Below are 25923 nucleotides of genomic sequence, written 5' to 3'. Positions count from 1 at the left end.
TATATTTAGTCCTTGGCCTTTGAAATAGTTTCTGGTTCTTAGAATAGAAAGTTCTTATGCTAATCTCATTCATAGACTCTGGTCTTTTGGGAGTTAGCTCCAGCCCTTGGAGGGTTTAAACACTTCAGGAATGTGCTTGCACTCCCCCAGGGAACCTGGGTCCTCTGGCCTTTCTTGCAAATGTAGAAAAGCCACAGTGCACCCCACTGCTGTCCCATCTGCAACGCATCTTGCTGCTTCTACAAGATGGCCTTGGAAAGCTATTTTCAGTTATTGCTTGGAATTTTGTTGAAATGCTTCGCATGTTTTAAAGAAAACTGTCATATAGTTGTTGGAGGACTAGTGTGAAGTGTAAGGTCAGTGGGGAATTGGAGTGCAGTTATCCAAGACAGGATGATGGAGGTGGTCCTGCAGAAATGGCAAATGGTATGTGTGGACATGAGTGTGCGTGCGTGCATGCGTGTGTGCGTGTGTGTAGGCACACATACTCTGAACTTGACCACTCAGCTCCAACCAATGACCCAACAAGGTAGAAATCGCTAAATATTGTTTTATGTTGAATATCTGAGGTGCTGAAGTTGTTTTCTAGGCAGAAGAGATTGCTCGGTGGTTAAAGACACTTGTTTATAAGGTCCAACCACCGAGCTTCAATTTCCCCAGTACCCACAAAAAGCTGGGTATACAAAAGTGGTGCATGCATCTGAAGTTCATTTACAGTGGCAGGAGACCCTGGCACAGCCATATCCACTCTCTTTGTCTGTCTTTCTCTCTCTCTCCCTTTCTCTCTCCCTCTCTCTCTCTCTCTCTCTCTCTTAGTTTAGAGAGAGCAAGAGAAAGAGAGAGAAAGGAGAGAGAGAGAATTGGCACACCAGGGCTTCTCGCAATTGAACTGCAGACGCCTGTGCCACCTAGAGGGCATGTACAACCTTGCACTTGCCTCACCTTTGCATCTGGCTAATATGGGATCTGGAGAGTAGAACATGGGTCTTTAGGCTTCACAGGCAAGCGCCTCAACTGCTAAGCCATATCACCACCCTCTCCTCTCTCAAATAAATAAAAATATTTAAAGCTGGGGCTGGAGAGATGGCTCAGCAGTTAAGGCGCTTGCTTGCAAAACCTAATGACCAAGGTTCAGTTTCCTAGCACCCACATAAAGCTAGATGCACAAAGTGGTGCATGTATTTGGAGTTTGTTTAACAGTGGCTAGAGGCCCTGGTGCACCCATTCTCTTTTTCTCTGCATGGGTTTGTGTGTGTGTGTGTGTGTGTGTGTGTGTGTGTGTGTGTGTGTGTGTTCTCTCTGTCTCTCTGCATGCAAAATAATTGAAGTTATTTGGGGGGCTAGAGAGATGGCTTAGCACTGAAGACGCTTGCCTGAAAAGCCTAAGGACTCAGGTTTGATTCCCCAGTACCCACACAAGCCAGATGCATAAGGTGTGCATGCACTTGCAGTGGCCAGAGGGTCTCTCTTTCTCTCTCGTAAATGAAGTTGATTTCCTCTTGGTGACATTGGTATCTCTATTTCTTAGTCTTCTTCTGAAATAAAGACAGACTACCTGTCGATTATCATGGATCCTGATGAGGTTCCTCTGGATGAGCAGTGTGAACGGCTGCCCTATGACGCCAGCAAATGGGAGTTTGCACGAGAGAGACTCAAACTGGGTAAGCCATCTGTTCTGCAGACTCGTAAGTCTATCCAAACACCTTCCGCATGAAAACACTATGCTTTGAGGAACATCAAAGCAGAGTAGACCCAGGATACTAGCTGCCCACAAACTAGCTACGGCCACAGACCCAGGGTTGAAGAATTCTAAGGGACGCTGAGACAGAACACTGAGGACAAGGTGACAGGGAGCCCCTGGGTGTTCAGTCAGTAGTTATTAAGCACTCTCAGAGCAGTGGACCCTGGTCTAAGCCCTGGGGATACAAAGGTTTCTGGGTCTTCTCCCTCCAGGGACTAGTCTGGAGCTAGATGCTGATGTAGGAAAGTAAAGGTGAAGCGAGTAGGCAGCAGCAGGCTGGAGAGACGGCTCAGCAGTTAAGGCGCTTGCCTGCGAAGGCTACGGACTCAGGTTCGATTCCCCAGCACCCATATAAAGCCAGATGCACAAGGTGGCACATGCGTCTGGAGTTCATTTGCAGTGGATGGAGGCCCTGGTGTCCCCATTCGTTCCCTCTCTCCCTCCCTTTCTCCCTCCCTCTCTCTCTCTCTCTCTCTCGCTTACACACACACACACACACACACACAGAAAGAAATAAAATTAATTTTAAAAAAAGAGAGTAGGGGTCTGGAGAGATGGCTTAATGGTTAGGGTGTTTGCCTGCAAAGCCAAAGAACCTTGGTTCAATTCCCCAGGTCCCACGTTAGACAGATGCACAAGGGGGCGCATGCGTCTGGAGTTCATTTACAGTGGCTGGAGGCCCTGGTGGGGGGGGCAATCTCTCTCTCTCTCTCTCTCTTTCTCTCAAATAAATAAAATAAAAATAAAAGTTTTTTAAAAAGAGAGTAGGGCAGCTTTCAAATGCAGGCACTCTTAATAAGTGAAACTATGGAGGAATAGCGTGAAGAATGGCAAAGTCAAAGAGTTGGGATGCTGCAAGGTGCTGGCTCACAACGCTCTCTGTACAAGCCCAGGAAGAGCATCCTTTGAGTTTCCTGACGTGTTGGCAATGTCCAGAGGGGAAATTTGGCCTAGGGGATCACTTAAGTTTCACTTTTAAAAAACGTTTAAAATTTTTTTCATTTATTTATTTGAGAAAGAGGCAGGGAGAGAAAGTGAGAGAGAGAATGGGTGCGCCAGGGCCTCCAGCCACTGCAAACAAACCCCACACGCATGTGTCACCTTATGCATCTGGCTTACGTGGGTCCTGGGGAATCGAACCTGGGTCCTTTGGCTTTGCGGACAGGTGCCTTAACCGCTAAACCATCCCTGCAGCCCAAGTTTCACTTTTGAAGAGACTTGTTTTTCAGGTAGGGCAGATGTTGAAAACAGCAAGCGCATGCGCTTTCCCTCAGAATAGCCCCAGTTCCACCAGCTCTGTGCCCACGTCACTCTGCTCTGCAGCCTCGGTCACTCCCACCCAAAATGTTTGGAAAGTTTTCCGCTCACTCCGGTGTATGCCAGAGTCATTAGTGGCTGGAACTAGGAAAACAGATTGTCAGCCCAGTGTTCCTGAGGCTTGTCACTTTTGGTGCTTGCTGTTCCCAGCCCAGCAGCATCGCCCCTCCTCACCGGCAAGCTGCAGTGGGGTAGGCAGACAGGGAGGGACAAAATGACTCCTCTTATTTTTCTGTTAGGTCTTGAAACGATTCAGTTGGTATTGGGAAGGACAACACCAGAAGTAGGTTCTGTTGGGCTCGAGTAAAAAAGCTTGAAAATCAGCTGGAAGCTGGAGAGGCAGGAGGAAAAATCACCAAAAGCTGCTACTGGGGCAAAGAAGAAAAAAAAAAAAAAAAAGCCAATTAAATTTAGAGAAGTTAAAGGCAGGTGGGGGCTGGAGAGATGGCTTAAGGGTTAAGGTGCTTGCCTGCAAAGCCTAAGGACCAAGGTTCGATTCTCTAGGGCCACGTAAGCCAGATGCACAAGGTGGCGCATACATCTGGAGTTTGTTTGCAGTGGCTAGAGGCCCTGGTGTTGTGCCCATTCTCTCTCTAATAAATTAAATTAAAAAAAAAAAAAAAAGACAGGTGAGCTGGTCACGGTAGCCCATGCCTTTAATCCCAGCACTTGAGGGGCAGAGGTAGGAGGATCACCATGAGTTCGAGGCCACCCTGAGACTACGTAATGAATTTCAGGTCAGCCTGGGCTAGAGTGAGACCCTACCTCAAACAACCTAAGGGGGGGGGGAAGACAGGTGGCACACTAGATGTGTTCCTTCTGCAAGTCTATTACATATCAGCTCGCCGGTCCATTCAGTGACCTTGGCAGGGAACATGGGATCATTTTTCCCACAGTCAGGAGCCACAGTCAGGCCTCTTTCCTTCCAGAGTTGTCAAAGGCGATCAGACCTACTTTATCCAGGACGGGACACATGACCTCTCCCTTATCCCCTCGTCCCTTCATGTCCCCTAGCATCACCGTGGCCCACAGCTCAGCCATGCAGCAATTCTTCTGGGCTCCATGAGCTCATGTAATCCCGTTTCAGGAGATTCTCCTCATGGAAGATCTTTCCCCTTAAGCTCCCTTCTGGAGTTGCCACAAACCGTGACTTGGCTGGTGTCCATCTGAGTGTCCCTGACGGGTGAGAGAAAAATCTGTCAACCCCTTTCAATGCACAGTGTGGCTTCAAGGCCAGACTATTCCTCTGATTAACGTGGGAGAAAAGATTGGCTCAAGACTTCTTAGTCCTGTAAGCCAAATACATGACAGGAAGTAATTTGAAGTAATGGTTGGCAGGTCAAAGTAAGCAAGATTATGTCCGAATTGATAGAGAGAAAAGCTGGTTTGATGGGCACTGTGACACTGAGGTTGGAAATGTGTCTACTCTGTCAGTAACAACTGCCAGCCCTGCTGTGGCAAATCAGAAGTTACACCATCTGATGGATGGATTAAACTGAAGCTTGGTATTGTTATCATTGGAATTCCTAAAATCCATGAACAAAAGAAATGTCCCCCGCTCTTTTTCATGTTTCCTAACTATCCCTCTGAGAGAGTTCAGCTTCTTCAAATTTGTACGATAATATCTGACATGATGTATTTGCATTGGAAAATAATATAAGGGGAAAACTGCCTAATATGGGAAACCACATGGGGAGGCTGGAACTGGGCAAGTCCGTGTGTATTGACTAAACTGATACTGCTTTCTATGGGGCCCACAACTCCCCTGACTGCCAGAGAGGAATCAAATTGACCAGTTAGCTTCTCATCACAATGACCAAAATACCTGAAACAGACAATTGAAGGAAGGAATGATTTATTTTGGCTCCTGGTTTCAAAGGGTTCAGTTCATGGTCACCTGGCCCCATGCACTGGGGCAGGGAACATCATGTTACCAGAAGGGTGTGGTCAAGGCTGTTCTTCGTTTCTTGGAGGATAGGAAACAAAGTGTCAGTACTTGGCCATGGATAGCATACTCACAAGGACCTTTCTCCAGCGACCTCCTTCAGCTAGGCGGCATTTTGTTTTGTTTTGTTTTTAATTTTATTTTTATTAGTTTACTTGACAGAGAAAGAGGGGGAGAGAGAATGGGCGCATCAGGACCTCTAGCCCCTGCAAACAAACTCCAGATGCATGCGCCCCCTTGTGCATCTGGCTTATGTGGGTCCTAGGGAATCAAACCTGGGTCCTTTGGCATTGCAGGCAAATGCCTTAACCGCTAAGCCATCCCTTCGGCCCGCTTGTTTTTTGTTTTGGTTTTTCAAGGTAGGGTTTTCCCTTAGTTCAGGCTGACCTAGAATTCACTATGTAGTCTCAGGTGGCCTCTCTTAAAGCTTCTGTGGCCTCCCAAAATAGCGGCACCGGGTCTGGACTAAGCTGTCCCCACTGTCCCCCCACAACACACACGTAAGTTTGTAGGGCACAGTTCATCTTCAAAACATAAAAGGGGCCCAGTTCATGCTCCCTAGAGTGAACAAAGACCCTGGCCAGTCTAGGACATTCTTGGAGGAAGAGATGACACTATTGTTGCATTGTATGACAATGACCTAACGTATTTCTGAGTTAGTCAGTGGCATTCCAGACAACTCTAAGGAGAATTCCAAAAGAAAGGAAGGATCAGGCTAGGTCAAGTCCAGTGTGACCGGGCTCCTTGAAACTGGATCCATGAGTCTGAAGGGTTCCAACACACAAGATGATTAAGGAGCCCGTAATAGCTTCAGGCTGCTCTAAGACGTAGCTGGCTCCCAGGAGTGTAAATAAAAAGCCCCGGGGAGGCATAGTAAGGAACCCGGGCATTGTTCACCAACAGAAGCAGATCCCCAAACACTTGTTAAAACAAAGTATGTTGTGACGGCTGACTGGGGAACGTTTGGGGGCGGAAGCTATGAAAAGAGGGAAGATTCTGGGAGCCCAGGAGCAGCAAGACTCTTAGGAGTGTGTGGAGAGATTATCCTGATATTTCTCAAGCTCGGGATACTTTTCACATCAGATGGTGGAATGTGAAGAAGGAGAACATTAAGAAAAAAAAAAAAAAGGCAAAAAGTAACCTGAAGCCAAATTACACCATTTTTTTAACCAGTCTGGAGACAGCCTGCCAGAGGTTTTTCCCCTACGTAATTTCCACATGCAGCATTTCAGGAACCACCGAATGTTCCTTTTGATGTATTAATTTATTTATCATTTGAGAGAGAGAATGGGCTCCCCAGGGCCTCTAGCCACTCCAAGTGAACTTCAGACGCATGTGCCACCATGTGCATCTGTCTCACGTGGGTCCTGGGGAATCGAACCTGGGTCCTTAAGCTTCGCAGGCAAGCGCCTTAACCACAAAGCTATCTCTCTCCAGCCCTCAATGCTCTTTTATTCTATGTAGGCATCCTTATTCTGTCCTGGAGAGTTTTACATAAAGATGGAATGGGAGAGGGTCTCTGCCTGTGTGACATGCTCTGACAGGAATGGGTTTTAGTAGTGGCCGAAGGTCCATGTTGACCAGAGGAAACACGTGCCATTACCCTACTGAAGCAGAGTGGGTCCCAGAAGACAGCTGCACCAAAAGGCCTTCCTGGCTCGGCTATTAACTGAGATTGCCCATGTCCTAACTGGACCCCTTGGGTTGTGGACAGTAGAGATTTTAAATAGATGTCAGGTGCAAGCATTTTTGTCACAGAGCGGTTATGCATAAAAGATGGAGGTTCTAATATGACAAAGAATCAGGGCATGGTCTGGAGAGATGGCTTAGTGGTTAAGCGCTTGCTTGTGAAGCCTAAGGACCCCGGTTCAAGGCTCAATTCCCCAGGACTCACGTTAGCCAGATGCACAAGGGGGCGCACGTGTCTGGAGTTCGTTTGCAGTGGCTGGAAGCCCATTCTCTCTCTGTCTCTCTATCTGCCTCTCTCTCTCTCTCTCTCTCTCTCTCTTTCTCTCTCTGTCACTCTCAAATAAATAAATAAAAATGAACAAAAAAATTAAAAAAAAAAAAGAATCAGGAAAGCTTTGTTACAAAGCTTACAAGAAAAACCCATGTGTGTCCTCCGGGGGAAGGACTGGGAGGAAGTAAAGGCACATCACCAGGCCAGTCTGAGGAAGATGACTGGGAAAGGGAAGAAGTGGTGGTGTTCAATTAACCATCTGACAGGACTTGCTTTTGATGGTTTTTTCTTATTCCTCCCCCCAAGGGCCAAAAATATTGTTCTTTTTCTAAATATTTTTTTGTGTTAGGACACATGCAGTCATTTATTTATTTATGAGAGAGAGAGAGAGATAGAAACGATGGGCACGCCAGGGTCCCCAGCCACTGCAAACGAACTCCAGACACATGCACAACTTTGTGCATCTGGCTTTATGTGGGTCCTGGGGAGTCGAACCCTGGTCCTTAAGGCTTTGCAGGCAAGCGCCTTAACCGCTGAGCCATCTCTCCAGCCCGTGACTGACTGTCCTGACTCCCTCTTCTTCAGCTGCCATGCTGGAGGAGGGCTGTTTCTTGTGACTCCATTGGCTTCTCGTTTCCTTATGATGCAAAAAGGAAGTGCCCTCCCCACCCCCACCCCAAACAGAGGAAAAGTAGCTAAGGTATTCCTTATGGTATCTCCCCTAGTGGGAGTGTCCCAGTCTCCTTCCCACAGCATTTAGTTACCTTCTACTAGAGGAGACTTGGGCGTCTCTCATCACTCCACTCGCCTCTAACTAGACAGGGAGCTTTTCTACACCAGCTACCAGGCATGGTACTGGGTGATTCCACATCCTTCCCACTCAGCTCACTCAGAGGCCAGGAAAGGAATGTGTTCACAGCCATCATAGCGAAACATAATGGTCACCCCAAAAGCTGTCTTGCTTTCTTGCTGCATTCCCAACCACCTCTCTGGGATTGAAATTACTGCCAGCAGCTGATGGGTTCATGTGCTGAAAAAAAAAAACCATGAGGAACGGTAATGATCATATCATCATAAAATAGCTACCCGGGAAGACTGACTGGCAAGGACATCTGAAAAACAATATAGTGTTTATTTTTTAAGTTATGAGGTATTCTTATACTCATAGCAAAAAAAAAAAAAAAAAAAAGCCATTCTTGATTCTTCCTGTTTTGCTGAAAACAGATGTCTTCTTGGTCATTAAACCGTGGAAGAGACCACCCAGGATTTGCTGTTATATACCCTCTGGGAAGCTCTGTGACAAGAGAACTGGCCACATACCTTCACTGAATGCTCTTAGGGGTCTAGCCTAGTTCCGAAGGATGTGGGGCCTCAGACAGAGGCAGAGGAAAGCGTTCAGAGGAGGAGAGCCCAGGAACATGGCCCTCATATGTCTTACCTAACACACAGGAAAAGGCATTTTCCTTCCTGAAAAAGTCTCAGTCACCCAGTTGGCTTGGCAAACAACCCAAGGTCTTTCTTTCCATTGTAGGCAGATCGCTTGGGAGAGGGGCTTTCGGGAAAGTGGTTCAAGCATCGGCATTTGGCATTAAGAAATCTCCCACGTGCCGGACTGTGGCTGTGAAAATGCTGAAAGGTACGTGGTACTGTGGTTTCACTTCCGGCTGACCCTTCGTCTTTTTTTTTTTGCATCCCCTAAGCCTTGGTGTAAGGTGAGTATAGGCTAGGAACAACCACAAGCCCTCTGGATCCAGGAGTTTTAGATAAGGTTATACCAGCTCTGAATAAACCTTGTTCATGGAACAATCCAGAACTACCCATAGGAAAATAATCTGTCACCTGTAGCTCTCTCTTTTCTCACATGTCACACTAGATCCCCAAGGATTTACATCCATTGTAACCACAGGCTCAAAATGTTTGCATGATCTGCGATGGTTGTCATGAAAACTTCCGTGATATCACAGATCACAAAGGCTTAGCTTGGGCTTGTCCTAACTATGAAGTGAAATTAGAAAGCTAGGACAAGGTAGCTGACCAAAACCTTAAATTCTTTTAGGCTATTAAAAAAAAAAAATTAACACCCAAAGTCCCCAAGATATTGCTGGGAAATGTTTGTTCATGTTCATTTTTGTCTTGAGACAGGCTCTTGTGTAACCCAGGCTGACTTGGAACTCCTAATCCTCCTGCCTCCACCTGCAGAACTTCACTTCTTCAGAACTGGGTGGGGTTCCAGTACACATCACCACACTCAAATGTGCTCTCGAGGCGCAGGAAGTTGTGTCAAGCAGGTGTCTAGACTCTAGGAGAAAGGGCCATGTGCTTCAGGAGATTTCTAAGTGCTCACTCCTACCACTGGTACCACACTTAAGAAACCCCATGTAAGGCTGGAGAACTGGCGTAGCGGTTAAAGCACTTACCTACAAAACCTAAAGACCCAGGATCAATTCTCCAGGACCCATGTAATCCAGATACATAAAGTGATGCATGCTTCTGGAGTTCATTTGCAGGGACTAGAGGCCCTGGTGCACCAATTCTCATCCTGTCTCTCTCTCTCTCTCTCTCTCAAACAAATAAATAAATAAAATAGTTAATAATTATGATAAAAAGAAGCCCCATGTAAACAAATTCCCCATCTCAAAAGTCTGCCCTCGCCAGCAGAAGACTGATGAAACTGTACAAAGGGAGGAAAGGGAGGCCGGACCACGAGTACCCCAATTTCAGATTGGAAAACAAGTTCTGGTGCTCCATCACGGGTTGACTATCACTTACAGACATTTATTATATCTGCCGGGCGTGGTGGCGCCCGCCTTTAATCCCTGCACTCGGGAGTTAGAGGTAGGAGGATCACTGTGAGTTCAAAGCCACTCTGAGACTACAGAGTGAATTCCAGGTCAGCCTGGGCTAGAGTGAGACCCTACCTCAAAGAAAGAAAGAAAAAAGAAAAAATTATTATATCTATTACAAGGAGGCAGAAAAGAGGAGTTGGAAGGCTTCAACCACCAAAAATAAATGCTTAAGGAGAAGGAAATGCTAACTGCACATTGTATATATGTGGAATATCCAGTGTTCTAGTATATGCCATAAATCACAAATACATACAATTATCATGTGCCCTCCCCCAGGAGGGGCAAAAAGTCCCTCCACTCTACAAAGACCCTGACAGCTGTACTCTGAAAAACAGCCTGCGGCAGGAGTTTTGAAGCCACAGATCGGGACTCCTGTTCTAGCTGGGCTCCCTAGATGACGGTCTGTGTTTCTGTAAGAACCACCCCATGCCTGCAGCAGGCTCCTTCACCCCCGGATTCTGAAGACAAGTGACATCAGCGTGTCCCCCATGTCAGAAAACACCAGACTAGCCATCTCATTCTAATTAAGTTGACCCACACAAAATTGCGATTTTTTTTTTTTTCTTATTTTCTCTGAACAGCCTTGTGAGACACATATTGTTATCCCATTTGCGGATGAGGAAACGTGACCCCGAAAGGTTCAATGGCCTCTGTGAGGCCATCCAACTGCCCACTGTGAAAACATAAGGGTTTGTCTGCAAGTCTCCCAGCTCCAAGCACAGTGCTGCTCCCCCGTGGAGACCTCCCCCCACCCCCAATCGGCCCATTGATCCTCGGTCTTAACGACAATGATGCTGGCTGCTTTACAGAGGGGATCCAGTATCCCGCCTAGAGACCGGCTGCAACTGCATCTAGAGTCAGCCGCCTTGTCTCCAGGGCCCCTTGTCCTGCTTGCTACCACACGCCCCATCCCAGAGTGTCCCCACTCTGTCCTGTGACACAGCCCACACCTGTGATTCTGTTTAGAGAGGGACCCTGAGAAACACGAAACATGGCTTTTATTATTTTGGAGGGATTATTGAGTTATTAGGGATTAGATTCTGACTTGAAATCATATTTGTTTATTTTGGTTTTTCCAGGTAGGGTCTCATGCTAACCCAGGCTGATCTGGAATTCACTGGATAGTCCTCAGGGTGGCCTCGAACACACAGTAAATCCTTCTACCTCTGCCTCTGGAATGCTGGGATTAAAGGTGTGCACCACCACACCCGGGTCTATTTTTATTTTATTTTTTTAATTTATGTATTTATTTTTTGAGCTAGGGTCTTGTTCCGGCCTGGGCTGACCTGGAATTCACTATGTAGTCTCAGACTGGCCTTGAATTCACAGTGATCCTCCTAACTCTGCCTCCCAAGGGTGCTGTCCCACCTGGTGAATTTTTTGTTTGTTTTTTGTTTTTTTTCGAGGTAGGGTCTCACTGTAGCTCAGGCTGATCTGGAATTCACTATGTGGTTTCACGGTGGCCTTGAACTCATAGCGATCCTCCTACCTCTGCCTCTCGAGTGCTAGGATAAAAGGTGTGAGCCACCAAGCCTGGCTGAATTTTTTTTAAGCCAATAAAATACAGAAATCATGTGTGCCATATACTTATAAAACATGTCTTTTTTTTTTTCTTAGCTATCAGCATTGATTGAAAAAAAAAACTGCTAAATCACTCAATTTTATAAAATTCCTAAACAAAAACAAACAGAAATAATGTCTAAATAACAGCTTTCTTGCTTAAATTGACTGGCTGCCATTTAGCTATTTGGCTGTTTTAGAGGAAAATACAAAAGACATTGTCAGAGAAATGACCTATGACAAGACCTTTTTTTTTAAATTTTAATTTAATTTTATTTATTTGAGTGAGAGAAACAGAGAGACAAGAGAAGCAAAGAGAGAATGGGCATGCCAGGGCCTTCAGCCACTGCAAATGAACTCCAGATGCAAGTGCCATCTTGTGCAGCTGGCTTACGTGGGTCCTGGGGAATTGATCCTGGGTTCTTTGGCTTTGCAGGCAAGCACCTTAACCACTTAAGCCATGTCTCCAGTACCCCCCACCTTTTTAATGTAGCATCTCACTCTAGCCCAGGCAAACCTGGAATTCACTACATAGTCTCAGGCTAGCCTTGAACTCACAGTGATCCTACTTCTGCCTCCCAAGTGCCTGAATGAAAGGCGTGCACCACCACACCTGGCATAGAGAGAATGGGTGCATCAGGACCTCCAGCCTAATGCAAACTGATTCCAGCTGCATGTACCACCTTGTGCATCTGGCTTTTATGTGGGCACTGGGGAACTGAACACTGGCCATTAGGCTTTGCAAGCAAGCACCTTAACCATTGAGCCATCTCTCCAGCCCCAAACCTCTTTTTTTTTTTTTTTATTTTTTTTTTAGGCAAAAAGATCCAGCCCAGACTAATCTGGAACTCACTCTCTAGCCCAAGTTGGCCTTGAATTCACAGCAGTCCTACCTCAGCCTCCCAAGGCCTGAGATTAATCACGTGACCCATCATGCCCAGGTTCAAAGTGTCCCCAAGCAAAACCTTAACTTGTGTGACCCTCACACCTATGTGTAAAATGAGAAAAGTCATCAAAATATTAATTTAAAAAAGTAGTTGAGTGTTCACTATGGGCCAGCCCCTGCCCCTTTTGAAGGCTTTTGAAATATATCTGATTATTATTAAAAACATATTTCTAGGGTATGGGAAGATGGCTCAGTGACTGAAGGTCCTTACTTGTAAAGCTTACCAATCTGGGTTCAATCCCCATTTCACCCACATAAACTAGATGCAAAAAGTGGTGCCATCATTGGGCATTTGGCAGCAGCAGCAAGAGGCCCTGGTACCCCCGTACACACACACACACACACACACACACACACACACACACATGTAAATAAATAAAATAAATTGGAAAAAAAGATTCCTGGGTTAGAGAGAGGGCTTAGTGGTTAAGGAACTTGCCTGCAAAGCCTAAGGATTCATGTTTGACTCTCCAGACTCCACATGAGCCCAATGTACAAGGTGATACAAGTGTACAAGGTTGTGCATGCACACAAGATGATGCACACGTCTGGAGTTTGATTGCAATGCCGGAAGCCCTGGTGTGTCAATTCTCTCTCACTCACATAAAGATAAAAAATGCAATAAAAATGATTCCTACTCATAAAATTCTGTCAGTATCTAACACAATGTTCAATGCCCATGCCTTTAACTCACATCCAGGACTCCATCCTACAGAAATAAATATTTTTTCATGTACATGTATATAAAGCTTACAGACAGGCTTTCTATTATAGCATTATTTATAATAACAAAAAGCTAGACAGAATAAATGTTAGAAACACTTTAATCCACCAAAAGGAATAGAAATCCCTACTATATTAGAAAGGGGGCTGAGCATTGTGGCACACGCTTTTAATCCCAGCACTCAGGAGGCAGAGGTAGGAGAGTCACTGTGAGTTCGAGGCTACCCTGAGACTACATAGTAAATTCCAGGTCAGCCTGGGCTTCAGTAAGACCCTATGCATCAAAACAGGAAAAAAAAAAAAAAAGTAGCAACTTGGCCAGATGTAGAAGTGCATGCCCTTAACTTTATCCCAGCACTTGGGGGGCAGAGGTAGAGGATTGTGAGTTTGAGGCCAGCCTGAGTCTACATAGTGAATTCCAGGTCAGCCTGGGCAAGAGCAAGGCCCTCCCTCAAAAAACTGAAGAAAAAAAAAAGACAAAAGGGATAAAACAAATTTTAAAAATATAAATGTATGGAACTGGAGAGATGGCTTAGTGGTTAAGACATTTGCCTGCAAAGCCTAACAACCCAGGTTTGATTTTTCAGTACCCATGCAAAGCCAGATACACAAAGTGGCTCATGCGTCTGGAGTTCATTTGCTGTGGCAGAAGGCCCTGGTGTGCCCATTCTCTGTCTCTCTTCTTTCTATTTTCTCTCTCTGCTTGCAAATAAATAAACTTTTACAAAAAAAAAGTATACATACATGATCCCATTTAAGTAAGCCCTCAAAAACTGACTTAAGTGCATAGATAATCCCAAACTATTAACCAGGGTTATTTACAGAAAGGTAAATGGGTTGGAGTGATTTGTACATTTTACTCTAGACCCTTATACTTTATAGCTTTTTTGTTTTGCTTTGTTGTATAGTATTGGAGATTGAACCCAGGGCCTTGCACACGCTGAGGACATGCTCTGCCATTGAACTAATGACCTGCCACACACACACACACACACACACACACACACACACACACCAACACATGCACGCACGCACGATCTTCTTACTCCAACATTGTTGGAATATTTTTTACATGTTTTCTTTTTGTTGTTTGTTTGTTTTGGTTTTTTCAAGGTAGGGTTTTGCTCTAGCCCAGGGTGACGTGGAATTCACTATGTAGTTTCAGGCTGGCCTCGAACTCACAGTGATCCTCCTACCTCTGCTTCCCGAGTGCTGGGATTAAAGGCGTGCGCCACCATGCCCGGCTTTTGTTGGAATATTTTAAGCAACACTATGTTTCGCATTTCTATAAATAGCATAACAATTTCTAGAATAATCATAAGCATTTTCTGAAACATTAAAAAAGTTCCATGTTTTAATGTTTCAGACATTGGCCAATAAGGACAAACATACGCGATAAGCCCGATTTAGGTTTAAGACTCTGCCAATTCGTGTGCCAATCTCGCTTATCTCTGAATGGAGTTAAGTTTGGAGGCTGCCAAACCTTACAGCGTGAGAGAACCTCGCAAACTCTAACAACAAAAGGGTGTAGGGAGAAAACAACACATCGCAAAGATGTTTACAGGACTAGCTACTCTCCCCTTTGCAGCGAACCCCCTTCTTGTCTTTCTTCTGACTCCCCAGATGGGAGAGTGAGAAGAGAGGTGTAGGTGGACCCCCCCCCCCCTTGCCTGAGGGGGTTCTTGCTGGACCTGCCCACGGGAAGCTACAGGAAAGCACTGCCCGAAGTGCCCAGCTCTGAGTCAGCACGTTGCTGAGCATAAGTAGGTCCACCAAGAGGAAATGTCCAGTGACTCGTCTAACCCCAGCGCCACTCTGGGCCTCTCTGAGATCAAAAGGATGTTGGCTCATGGGTGGGTGAGTGGGGGTGTCGTAGGGAGTAATGAAAACAGTCTGGGCACTTGGCTTTTTTTTTTTTTTTTGCAGAATGTGGGGAAGTTAATGAAACAGTTGGGGGAGCACTGACAAACAGGGAGGGTAGGAACGCCACCTCCCAGAAGCAGCCCCATTGTCTCCGTTGCCTTGACTCTTCCCTTGCTTCTCACACAGAGGGGGCCACAGCCAGCGAGTACAAAGCTCTGATGACCGAGCTCAAGATCTTGACTCACATTGGCCACCACCTGAACGTGGTCAACCTGCTGGGAGCCTGCACCAAGCAGGGAGGTAAGAGGAGAGAAGGGGGGGGTCCCCCCCCACACGCATGCGTGAGAGACTTCCCCACACCTTTGCTCCCTTGCCTCCTGGAAAGTGGCCATTGCTTAGGTGCAAGAGAAACAGCCTGTCTGTTCGTGGAGGGTCGTGCCTGTCCGAAAAATGCCTTTCAAGTGTGCAGCATTTTTCTCTCCAGTTGACTTTGAGGGAATGGGACTACAATAAAAGGTTTCAGAAGCCCGGCGTGCGTGGTGGCGCACACCTTGAATCCCAGTACTTGAGAGGCAGAGGTAGGAGGATCGCCGTGAGTTCGAGGCCAGCCTGAGACTACATAGTGAATTCCAGGTCAGCCTGAGCTAGAGTGAGACCCTGAAGTGTCACATAAGGAATCTGTGGGACCAGAGGAGTGGGTCATGTACACTACCAGAAAGGCCCTTCCCTTCACATCAGCCAGGACAAGTAACAGGAACGGGCTGCACTTTATGATTGCGGGCATAGCATGTACTTGCAAACCGTTTCCTCTTCCTCTTCCTCCCCTCCTTCCCCCTACCTCCCATCTTCCTCCTCCTCCTCTGTGTCAAGCTTAGGACTTGGGTGCTTAGATGTTAATTAAGCCAGAAAGTGCAAAGAAGTTGTCCCTACAAATGCTCTTCAAGCTCCTCACAAAGAGAGCAGGGAGGGAGGTCTGGCGGAGGTCCTCTCCTGCCCGAAGAGATAATGGGTAGAGAGAGGAGTTAAGGGCCGAGGAGGCTTTTGCAGTCAGGTTCACATTGCTTGTAGAAATCATCCAACCAAGAGCAGCTTGTGGAGAAAAAAAAAAAGAGTTACAGGCTCGAAGGGAAGCTCCATGATGGCAGGGAAAATGATGGCATGAGCAGGGGGTGGACATCACCCCTGGCCAACATCAGGTGGACAACAGGAACAGGAGAGTGTGCCAAAGACTGGCAAGGGGACGCTGGCTATAACACCCATAAGCCCACCCCCAACAATACACCGCCTCCAGGAGGCGTTAATTCCCAAACCTCCATCAGCTGGGAACCTAGCATTCAGAACACCTGAGTTTATGGGGGATGCCTGAATCAAACCACCACAACCAGCAAAGTCCTTATAGTAATTCAAAAGCACTCTGCCAGGCAAGCTCTGGTCTCCAAGAGCCTCGAAGAAGTGGCAGCTATTCTGGGAGACCTGTGAGGCTTTGGAAGTCAAGTGATCCTGGACCGGCAGGGAAGCAGGGAGCAGTGGAGAGGAGGCATCCCCAGGGACCCACAGTGCAACTGGGCTCCTCTCCCTAATAGCTTTCTTTCATTAGACTGGGGAGTATGGGTTGGAAAACAGTGAGCCTGAGGGCTTAGAAGGGTTACCCCTTGAATATAGGGTGAGAAAAAAAATAATATTTTGTGAGGTAAAATTCAAATTTCTATGTTCATAAAATTTTTATTGGAGCAGAGTCACACTCTTTGGTTGTATTAACCAGGGCTGTTTCCAGGATATGAGCAGCATTGAGGTAGTTGGTTGGTCTGCAGAGCCTAAAACATGGATCTCCTGCATCTTGGCTAGGTGGAGGGCCTCTTCCTTACAGCCTCTCACAAACCCAAAGGCAAATGCAAACCCTGTGCAGATAGCTCCAGGCCACTGGGCTGCTGCTGGGGGAGAGGGGGGAGGGGAAACACTAGCCTAGAAGGCTGCTTTCAGGTCCTGCCCAGAGAGGGAAGAGAATTCTGGGGCTAGTGTGACTGACCAGAACCCTCTCTCACCCAGGGCTGGCGAAGAGCCAGAGGGTGGCTGGCTGGTTTTTGTTTCTCCCATTCTTTTGTCCGATTTTTAATTTTTTTAAAATATTTATTTATTTATTTGAGAGCAACAAACACAGAGAGAAAGACAGATAGAGGGAGAGAGAGAGAATGGGCACGCCAGGGCTTCCAGCCTCTGCAAACGAACTCCAGACGCGTGCGCCCCCTTGTGCATCTGGCTAACGTGGGACCTGGGGAACCGAGCCTCGAACCGGGCAAGTGCTAAGCCATCTCTCCAGCCCCGATTTTTAATTTTATTAGTTTCTTTGAGAGAGAGAGAGAGAGAGAGAGATTGAGACAGAATGGGCACACCAGTGCTGCTAGCCACTGCAAACAAACTCCAGACACATGTGCCCCCTTGTGCATCTGGCTAACGTGGGTCCTGGGGAATTGAACCTGGGTCCTTTGGCTTTGCAGGCAAGCGCTTTAACCACTAAGCCATCTCTCCAGCCCTTTTGTCCGATTTTTAGTGATGCTATGGATTGAACCCAGGACATTATACATGCTAGGCAAAGTGCTCTACCCCTGAGCTTCATGTCCAGCCTCTGCCATTCCTGAGGGTTACCTTGTTTTTGTTTGTTTTTGGCTGTTTCAAGGTACGGTCTCACTGTAGCCCAACCTGACCTGGAATTCACTATGTAGTCTCAGGGTGGCCTCGAACTCACAACAATTCCTACCTCTGCCTCCCAAGTGCTGGGATTAAAGGCGTGCACCCCCATGCCCGGCTCCCTCCTCCTATTTCTATCATATTTTTCATACTCCTTCTATTTCTGCTGCAGCTCTTATACCTGCATTCATGACCTCTCCTCCCTGTTCCATTCTAAGCCCTACAAATGTAAGAACAGGTCGCTTTAAGGTGCCTTGAGAGCTAGCTCAAAGCTCCTGTGGCTGAATACACACGTGTGCTGGCTTGGATGCAGGTCCTTTGATGGTGATCGTTGAGTACTGCAAATACGGAAATCTGTCCAACTACCTCAAGAGCAAACGTGACTTCTTCTTCCTCAACAAGGTAAGGACTTTAATGGAAGGGTTTATTATTATTATTATTATTATTTATTTATTTATTTATTTGCAAGCAGAATAACAAACACAAAGAGACAGGTGACAAACAGAATGGGTGTGCCAAGGGCTCCAGCCACTGCAAATGAACTCCAGATGTGTACACTACCTTGTGCATCTGGCTTTAGGTGGGTATTGGGGAATCGAACCATGGTCATTAGGCTTGGCAGGCAAGCGCCTTAACCACTGAGCCATCCCTCCAGCCCTGGAAGTTGTTTGTAAGGACAATATTAATGGTTTTCCATTTAGAGATGTAGATGCAGTTCTCTTTGTTTTCTTTTCTCCTCCTCCTTCTTTCCTTCCTACGCTCCTTCTTCCCAGCCCCTTTGGAGACAGGATTTGCTGTGTTGCCCAATCTTGCCTCTAATTCTCAAGCGCTGGGATTACAGACATGTGCTACCCTGCCTGGATCTATATAGCACTTTGTCTGTTTGTTTGTTTTATATTGTCTTTTGAGGTAGGGTTTAACTCTAGCTCAGGCTGACCTGGAACTCATTTTGTAGCCCCAGGCTGGCCTTGAACTCTTGGCCATCCTCCTACCTCAGCCTCCCGGGTGCTAGGATCATAGGTGAGCACCACCTTGCTGGACACTAATATGGTATTAATGACTGGATTTAAAACTCAATTTCTGGGCTGGAGAGATGGCTTAATGGTTAAGGTGCTTGTCTGGAAAAGAACCCAGTTTTGATTCTCCAGTACCCACATAAAGCCAGATGCACGGGGGGAGGAGGGGCATATGCATCTGGAGTTCATTTGCAGTGGCTGGAGTCCCTGACATGCCCATTTTTGCTGGCGTGATTGGGAGCTAGCTCACACTCTCTGATTACATAGATGCCCCAGGAGTCAGGACCCTGGTTTAAGGACACACAGTTACCCCATGGTGAAGTTGTGAGAAAGACCCAGCTCACTTCACCCCCTCCCTTCCTGTTCCATGTCTGTGTACCCCACTGGATATGGGGGAGGGAAACATAAGGAAAAAAGGGGAGGGGACGGTGGTGCCCTGGGTGAGAGCGGTATAGATTCCTTTCAGTCCTGAAGTCCTGGACTGGGTTCAGGAAGACCTAAGCCAACAGAACACCCCTGGGACGTGGCAGGATGGAACGTTCGGGTCCGGGCGTCCTTTGTTTTGAAGAGCTGGCTTCCTTCTCTGGCTATATTTAATGATTCTCCTCCCTGCGCTACTTGGTGGAGCTGAGTTTTCATGGAAAAGCCACCGTTATCTGTCCCATTTGGAGACTAAAGGGATATAAAGAGCCGGTGAAGGGGACACAAGGCCATTACTGAAAATAGGCTACTTTATTTTCTAAATAGGTTCACCAAGATCCTTAAATACTACTTGTAGCATATTTCCTATTCTGCCAGAGTTGCAGAAGTTCAGCAAATTAACTTTGGCTCAACAGATCATTACCGGTAAACAAAGCCGAATACACTTTGGGGGTGGGGGTCAGGACAAGGGGGAGGCGGCTTCGGGACAGGTTCTAGGATGTGGCCTACGGGAACTGTGAGGAAGAAAACTGTCTAGAGAAATGTCCAAGGGAGTTGAACCGAATAAGATGCTCAGGGCGCTTTCCTCCTCACACTGCTGGGTGTTTCTGGCTGCCTGCTGTGGTGGGGAGTGTCTTGTAGAAAATAAAATTCCAGGGCTGGAGAGATGGCTTAGTGGTTAATTACTTGCCTGTGAAGCCTCAGGGCCCTGGTTCGAGGCTTGACTCCCCAGGACCCATGTTAGCCAGATGTACAAGGGGGTGCACGCGTCTGGAGTTCGTTTGCAGTGGCTGGAGACCCTGGCGTGCCCATTCTCTCTCTTTCTCTCTCCCTCTGCCTCTTTCTCTCTCTCTCTCTGTTACTCTCAAATAAATAAATAAAAATGAATTAAAAAAATAAAATTCCAGTCCCCAACTGAGCAGAAAACCAATTCTAGCTGCCTAGTGGAAACAAAGATGATATTTTTTGGGGGAGGTTGTTTTGTTTTGTTCTGTTACCTGCTTTCAGGAAAAGGTGTTGGCCCAGGCTCAGTGAGGTTCCCTTCAGTCCCGAAACCCTGGAAAGGATTCAGGAAGAGCTAAGGCAGCAAGACTCCCCAGGGACCCGGCTATGTTTGGGGAGTGGTTCAAGCTCCTGGAAGGTCTTTTTTTTGGGGGGGAACCTCTGTACCCCAGAATCCAGCTCTCTGTCCTTTGCCTGCACTCTGGTGCCCTCTGGTGGAAGGTTTACACCTGCTCTGACATTTCTAGAAAAGCCAAGGGAGGCCTGGGGGTTGATTAATAATGCCAGCCCTGCTACACTGCTGAATCCCAATCCCTCTGGCCCCTGTCTGGGCATTACTGAATAACAGGATCCCGGCTGGGCACATGGTCTACATCTGAAGCCACTGGACATGCTAAATTTCTAGTGTCAAAGTTTCTAGATGAATTAGTATTATTTCTATATATATATATTTTTATCGTTTTGGTTTTGAGATAAGGTCTAGCTGTAACCCAGGCTGACCTGATATTCACTATGTAGTCACAGGCTGGCCTTGAATGCACCACAGTCCTCTTACCTCTGCTGGGATTAAAGGCGTGTGCCACTATGCCTGGCTTCTAGATGCTTCTAAGAATCAACCTGCCTTTTTGTTTTGAATGGGGAGGGGTCAGAATTCATCTCTCTGTCTTTCCCAAGAAGCTAGAGAAACTAGCAACTAGAACATTATCTTTTTAAAAAAAATTATCGCCTGGAGAGGTGGCTTAGTGGCTAAGGTGCTTGCCTGTGAAGCCTAAGGGCCCATTTTCAACTCACCAGATCCCATGTAAGCCAGATGCACAAAGATGAGGGAAGCACAAGGTCGCACATGCCCACTAGGTGGTGCAAGTGTCTGGAGTTTGATTGCGCGGCTGAGACCCTGGTGTGCCAATTCTCTCTCTCTCCCTCTGTCTCTTTGTCTCTCTAAAATGAAAAAAAAAAATTATTTATTTATTTGCAAACAGAGAGTAGAGAGAAGAAAGGCAGAGAATATGGGTACACCAGTGCATCCAGCTACTGCAAATGAATGAACTCCATATGCATGCACCTCTATGTGTATCTGGCTTTATGGGGGTACTGGGCAATTGGACCTGGGTTGTTAGGTCCTACAGGTAAGCACCTTAACCACTGAGCAATCTCTCCAGCTCTAGAGCATTCTCTTATCAGGGATTGCGAAGTGTGCTAAGAATGTTGAAAATTCATAGCACCTTTCACAAAATAGCACGTGCTTTGGAAAAATGGTTAAGAACACGGACTTGGGAGTTTCCCAGCTCCCAAGACCCTTCACTGCCCTCCCCTCCCCCCAAGCTCAGGCTTTGCCCATTCATAGCTGCACGTGACCTTACTCCTTAACTTTGTGGAACCTACTTCTCCATGTGTGAGTAAGAATTGCTTCATAAAACTGCTGGGAAAACTGAATGAGGAAACATACACTGGTTCACACCGCGGAGGCATTCAGTGCATCCAGGCCACTGTGAACGTTCTCCTCGCTGACCTGAGGTGCTGTCTACGAGCCCGGGCAAGGGTGGAGGAGATTCCGCCACCCCAGAAGTAGCCAGGCACGTGACTTGCAGTGTCCCTTCTGTGGAATGACAGCTTCAAAGCTTGGACAGTTGCCCTCCCTGTGCTTTCGGCCCTTTCACCCTCTGCTTTTTGGTCTCTTGTAAGGACGCGGCACTACACGTGGAGCCCAAGAAAGAGCAGCTAGAGCCAGACCCGGAGCAGGACAAGAAACCCAGGCTAAACAGCGTCACCAGCACCGAGAGCTTCGCCAGCTCTGGGTTTCAGGAAGATAAAAGTGTGAGTGATGTCGAGGAAGAGGAGGGTAGGTATTAATTCCTTCCTGTCCTCTACCCCTCCCCCCCCCGGGATATTTTTACAACATGCTATGCATCTCTGACATTTTTTTCTTATTTATCACCCTAATAAACATCCGTGGGAGACTCTCACGGGGTAATGTCCTAAGGAGATAAGATTTGAATTAAGATTATTTACAGAGTTACTAATTTTGACTGAGAACTGTGTCACTATTTCTCCCCTCCCCACCCCTCCCACACACACACATAGGCCTTTTTTGTCCTACTGGGTCAACCCCTTACCCCATCCTCAGGTCCAATGGGCCAGAGGCCTGGAAAGATTCTCTGATACTCATGACTCAAATGCTTTTTCGAGGTAGGATCTCACTCTAGCCCAGGCTGACCTGGAATTCACAATGGAGTCTCAGGGTGGCCTCGAACTCCCGGCGATCCTCCTAGATCTTCCTACTTCTGCCTCCCGAGTGCTGGGATTAAAGGCGTGCGCCACCACGCCTGGCTTTCAAATGCTCTTGTGAGGGCGCTCTGACGTACTTGTTGGTTTGTTTTCTGTTTTGCTGACGTTGTTCCGGTAAAGTGAGATTTGGTGTAGGGACCAGGGCCGCGGTAACTAACGACGGCTGTAACGCTTTGCAGACCCTGAGTTCTACAGACAGCCCCTCACGATGGAAGATCTCATCTCCTACAGCTTCCAAGTGGCCAGAGGCATGGAGTTCTTGTCTTCCAGGAAGGTCAGCGCATCTCTTTACTGTTTGTCCGCATCCACCTCTTCCTCTTCCTTTTCCTCCTGCTCCTTCTTCTGTAAATTTTTAAATCAGAGATAAGAGAGGTTTCCTTTTGTTGTTGTTGTTTGTTTTGTTTTGTTTTGTTGAGGTAGGGTCTCACTCTAGCCCAGGCTGACCAGGCATCCTCCGATCTCTGCCTCCTGAGAGTGCTGGCATTAAAGGCATGCCCCCACCCCACCTGGCTGAGGTTTCCATCTTAAGTTTTAATATTTTTTGGTTTTTTGGAGGTAGGGTTTCACTGAAGTCCAGGCTGACCTAAAAACTACATAGTCTCAGGGTGGCCTCAAACTCATAACAATCCACCTACCTCTGCGTCCCAAGTGCTGGGATTAAAGGTGTATGCCACCATGCCTGGCTAATTTTTAAGTTTTTGTTTTACATCTTAAAATTATATATTTTTAAAGTTAAATTCTTCACATGGCCAAAAAAGAAACATGTAATGTTTTTCTTTCTTTTTTTACTTCCCCATTCTTATTCTTAATTTAAAAAAAAAGTAAGTTATACATGTATACCTACCCTCCTCTTCCTTGACATCACTCACACTTTTATCTTCCTATATACATGTATATATGTTGAATGGTTAGATCAGGTTAAATTCATTTATGTCCTCAATTTATCATTACTTTATGGTACAAAAATTTCAAAATCTTCTCTTTTTCTTTGCAAGGCCTAAACACGTGCCTTTGCTGTGAATTCGTCTTCCCTAGTATTTGCTCGGACTTATAAACTTAAGTAGAGAATACACACTGCCACAAGCATCTTAACTTACCCTGTATGAAGGGTCTGAACGGGACAAGCTTGGCACCATTCTCCGGAGGGCCCTTCTGTTCAGGAGAGCTGCCTTCAGTGCATCCACCCACATAGGCTCCTACAAAACCTCACTCGGTGGCTGTCGCTCCAGCATGTGGGCTGAGGTAGGAGGACACTGAGTTCTAGGCCAGCCTGAGACCTGCAGTGAATTCCTAACTGCCTGGGCTATTTAAAAAAAAAAAAAAAGACGGCGTGGTGGCGCACACCTTTAAGCCCAGCACTCAGGAGACAGAGGTAGGAGGATCACTGTGAGTTTGAGCCACCCTGAGACTACACAGTGAATTCCAGGTCAGCCTGAGCCAGAGTGAGACCCTACCTCGAAAAACCAAAAAAAAAAGAAGGAACTGGACATAGTGATGCATGACTTTAATCCCAACACTCAGGAGGCTGAGGTAGGAGAATTGCTGTGAGTTTGAGGCCAGCTTGAGGCTCCATAGTGAATTCCAAGTCAGTCTGGGCGAAAGCAAGATCCTACCCAAGGAAAAAAAAAATACACACACACACACACACACACACACACATATATAGAGAGAGGGAGGGAGAGGAGAAGACCAACAAACTGGAAACTCCTAAGGGAGGAAGGTGAGGAAGAGGAGGAGGAAACCAGTCAGTGGACTAAAGGGAAAGTTTTACTCAGTGGAGTTTTACGGAGTGGTTGGCCAGGGCACCTGATGTCTGCACAGGGAGCCCAGCAGGCTCCCAGCACGTCTTGGTTTGGGGCCTCGAGGGTGCACGTCATGACTGTGGAAACCCCGTGTGTACCGACGGTCGCTTCCTTCCATACATGTGAAATGCATCTTGCGATTAAGAATAATGACACGGAGGGGACACAGGAAAGCGGGCTGCTCGATGACGGAAGTGCACTGATTACCCAGCTGTTTCATTCCATGTAGTGCATTCATCGAGACCTGGCAGCGCGAAACATTCTTCTATCTGAAAACAATGTGGTGAAGATTTGCGATTTTGGCCTGGCCCGGGATATTTATAAGAACCCCGATTATGTGCGAAAAGGAGATGTAAGTTACCTTGAGGCTGGATTCATATATACCCTGTCCCTTTCAGACCACAGACCAAGGCCCTAATCCTTGCCCTGAGACCACGTCAGCCCCTGCCTCCCTCTCCTCTGGGAGTTCCTTGTCCCACAGAAAAGAACAGCCTGGCCTCTTTCCCTCAGATAAACCCAGATGATGGATTGAGCAGGTGTCCCTACCTCCGGAAAGGGTGGGGGAGGGGAGGGCCTCTCTGGCCAGGAGCGGGAACCGGTCGCCTCCCAGGATGCCTTCCTTCCACACCAAGCATCTCCCTTCTGGCTCACGCAGGCCTCTCTTCCCCATTTGTTTTTGAACACAGTGTGATTTGTCACTCAGTGGGTGACCTCCTGTGTCCTCTCTTGTCTGGCTTGGACAGGAGGACTTCAGCTTGTGTCTGGGCCCTTACCATGACTCTGCAGCAGAGGTTCCCACACTGTCACCTCAAGGCCCTGCTGAATGGCACTTGGCCTCTCCACCCCAGACCCCCTGATGCAGTCAGCAAGGTAGGGGCCCAAAGGTCTGCTTTTCCAGCAAGTGTCCAGGCTGTGCTGCCCGGACATAGCTGCCCCGGGCCATACTTTGAGAACTTTTGTTCCCATTACTTAAAAAAAAATGTTTTTTTTTTTAAATTTATTTGTTTATTTGAGAGAGAGGGAAAGAGGCATATACATCTGGCTTACATGAATACCTGGGTCCTTAGGCTTCTCAGGGAAGCCTATTAACCACTAAGCAATCTCTCCAGCCCCCCCACCCATTACTTAAATATATATATATATATATATATATATATATATATATATATATTTTTTTTACAAGTGTAACATAATAATTGTGGATATGTTATTAACCAATTAACTTTTATTGATATACATTTTGGGTATTTTGTGGCTGTTGTTGGACATGAGACAAAGCATAAAAAATGACTCACGCACAGTGTTAGGTTGTAGATTTGCAGAAATTAGCTAGTTATTCTGCCACTGAAAAAAAAATAAAATAAAATAAAAGGAATCCCAGAGTGTGCATTCATGCTGAAGTAAGCAGAGACGGAGTCGTGGACGGCTTCCATGCGGTGGGGAGCCATGAAGGACCGTAGCTCATGTTCTTTATTGACCAAGAAGCTCGGCAGTAGCAGACGACTGAGTCTGTGACGAGAAAACCCCGGACACAGGAACAGGAGTTAGTCACAGCTGGAATACTTGAGGCTTTTTTTTTTTTCTTTAAATTTTTTTTTTTTTTTTTTAATTTGAGAGTGACATACACAGAGAGAAAGACAGATAGAGGGAGAGAGAGAGAATGGGCATGCCAGGGCTTCCAGCCTCTGCAAACGAACCCCAGACGTGTGCGCCCCCTTGTGCATCTGGCTAACGTGGGACCTGGGGAACCGAGCCTCGAAACCGGGGTCCGTAGGCTTCAGAGGCAAGCGCTTAACCGCTAAGCCATCTCT

The 25923-nt window shown here is 46.8% G+C and overlaps 1 protein-coding gene across 1 annotated transcript in view; it reads left to right on the top strand.

Moving 5' to 3' along the window:
- The window catches only part of Flt1 (fms related receptor tyrosine kinase 1), a 207716-nt gene that overhangs the window by 161647 nt on the left and 20146 nt on the right, over positions 1 to 25923 (top strand). The window contains exons 17-23 of the mRNA XM_045153903.1: positions 1529 to 1661; positions 8495 to 8599; positions 15088 to 15201; positions 17900 to 17988; positions 21708 to 21864; positions 22490 to 22584; positions 24342 to 24464. Of these exons, the coding sequence (XP_045009838.1) occupies positions 1529 to 1661; positions 8495 to 8599; positions 15088 to 15201; positions 17900 to 17988; positions 21708 to 21864; positions 22490 to 22584; positions 24342 to 24464 (816 nt within the window). The remainder of the gene's footprint in view (positions 1 to 1528; positions 1662 to 8494; positions 8600 to 15087; positions 15202 to 17899; positions 17989 to 21707; positions 21865 to 22489; positions 22585 to 24341; positions 24465 to 25923) is intronic.

The sequence above is a fragment of the Jaculus jaculus genome, chromosome 7 (genome assembly GCF_020740685.1).
Source record: "Jaculus jaculus isolate mJacJac1 chromosome 7, mJacJac1.mat.Y.cur, whole genome shotgun sequence".
Taxonomy (NCBI): Eukaryota; Metazoa; Chordata; class Mammalia; order Rodentia; family Dipodidae; genus Jaculus; species Jaculus jaculus.
The sequence above is the reverse complement of the archived record's forward strand: the minus strand, read 5'-3'. Positions and strand labels throughout refer to the sequence as shown.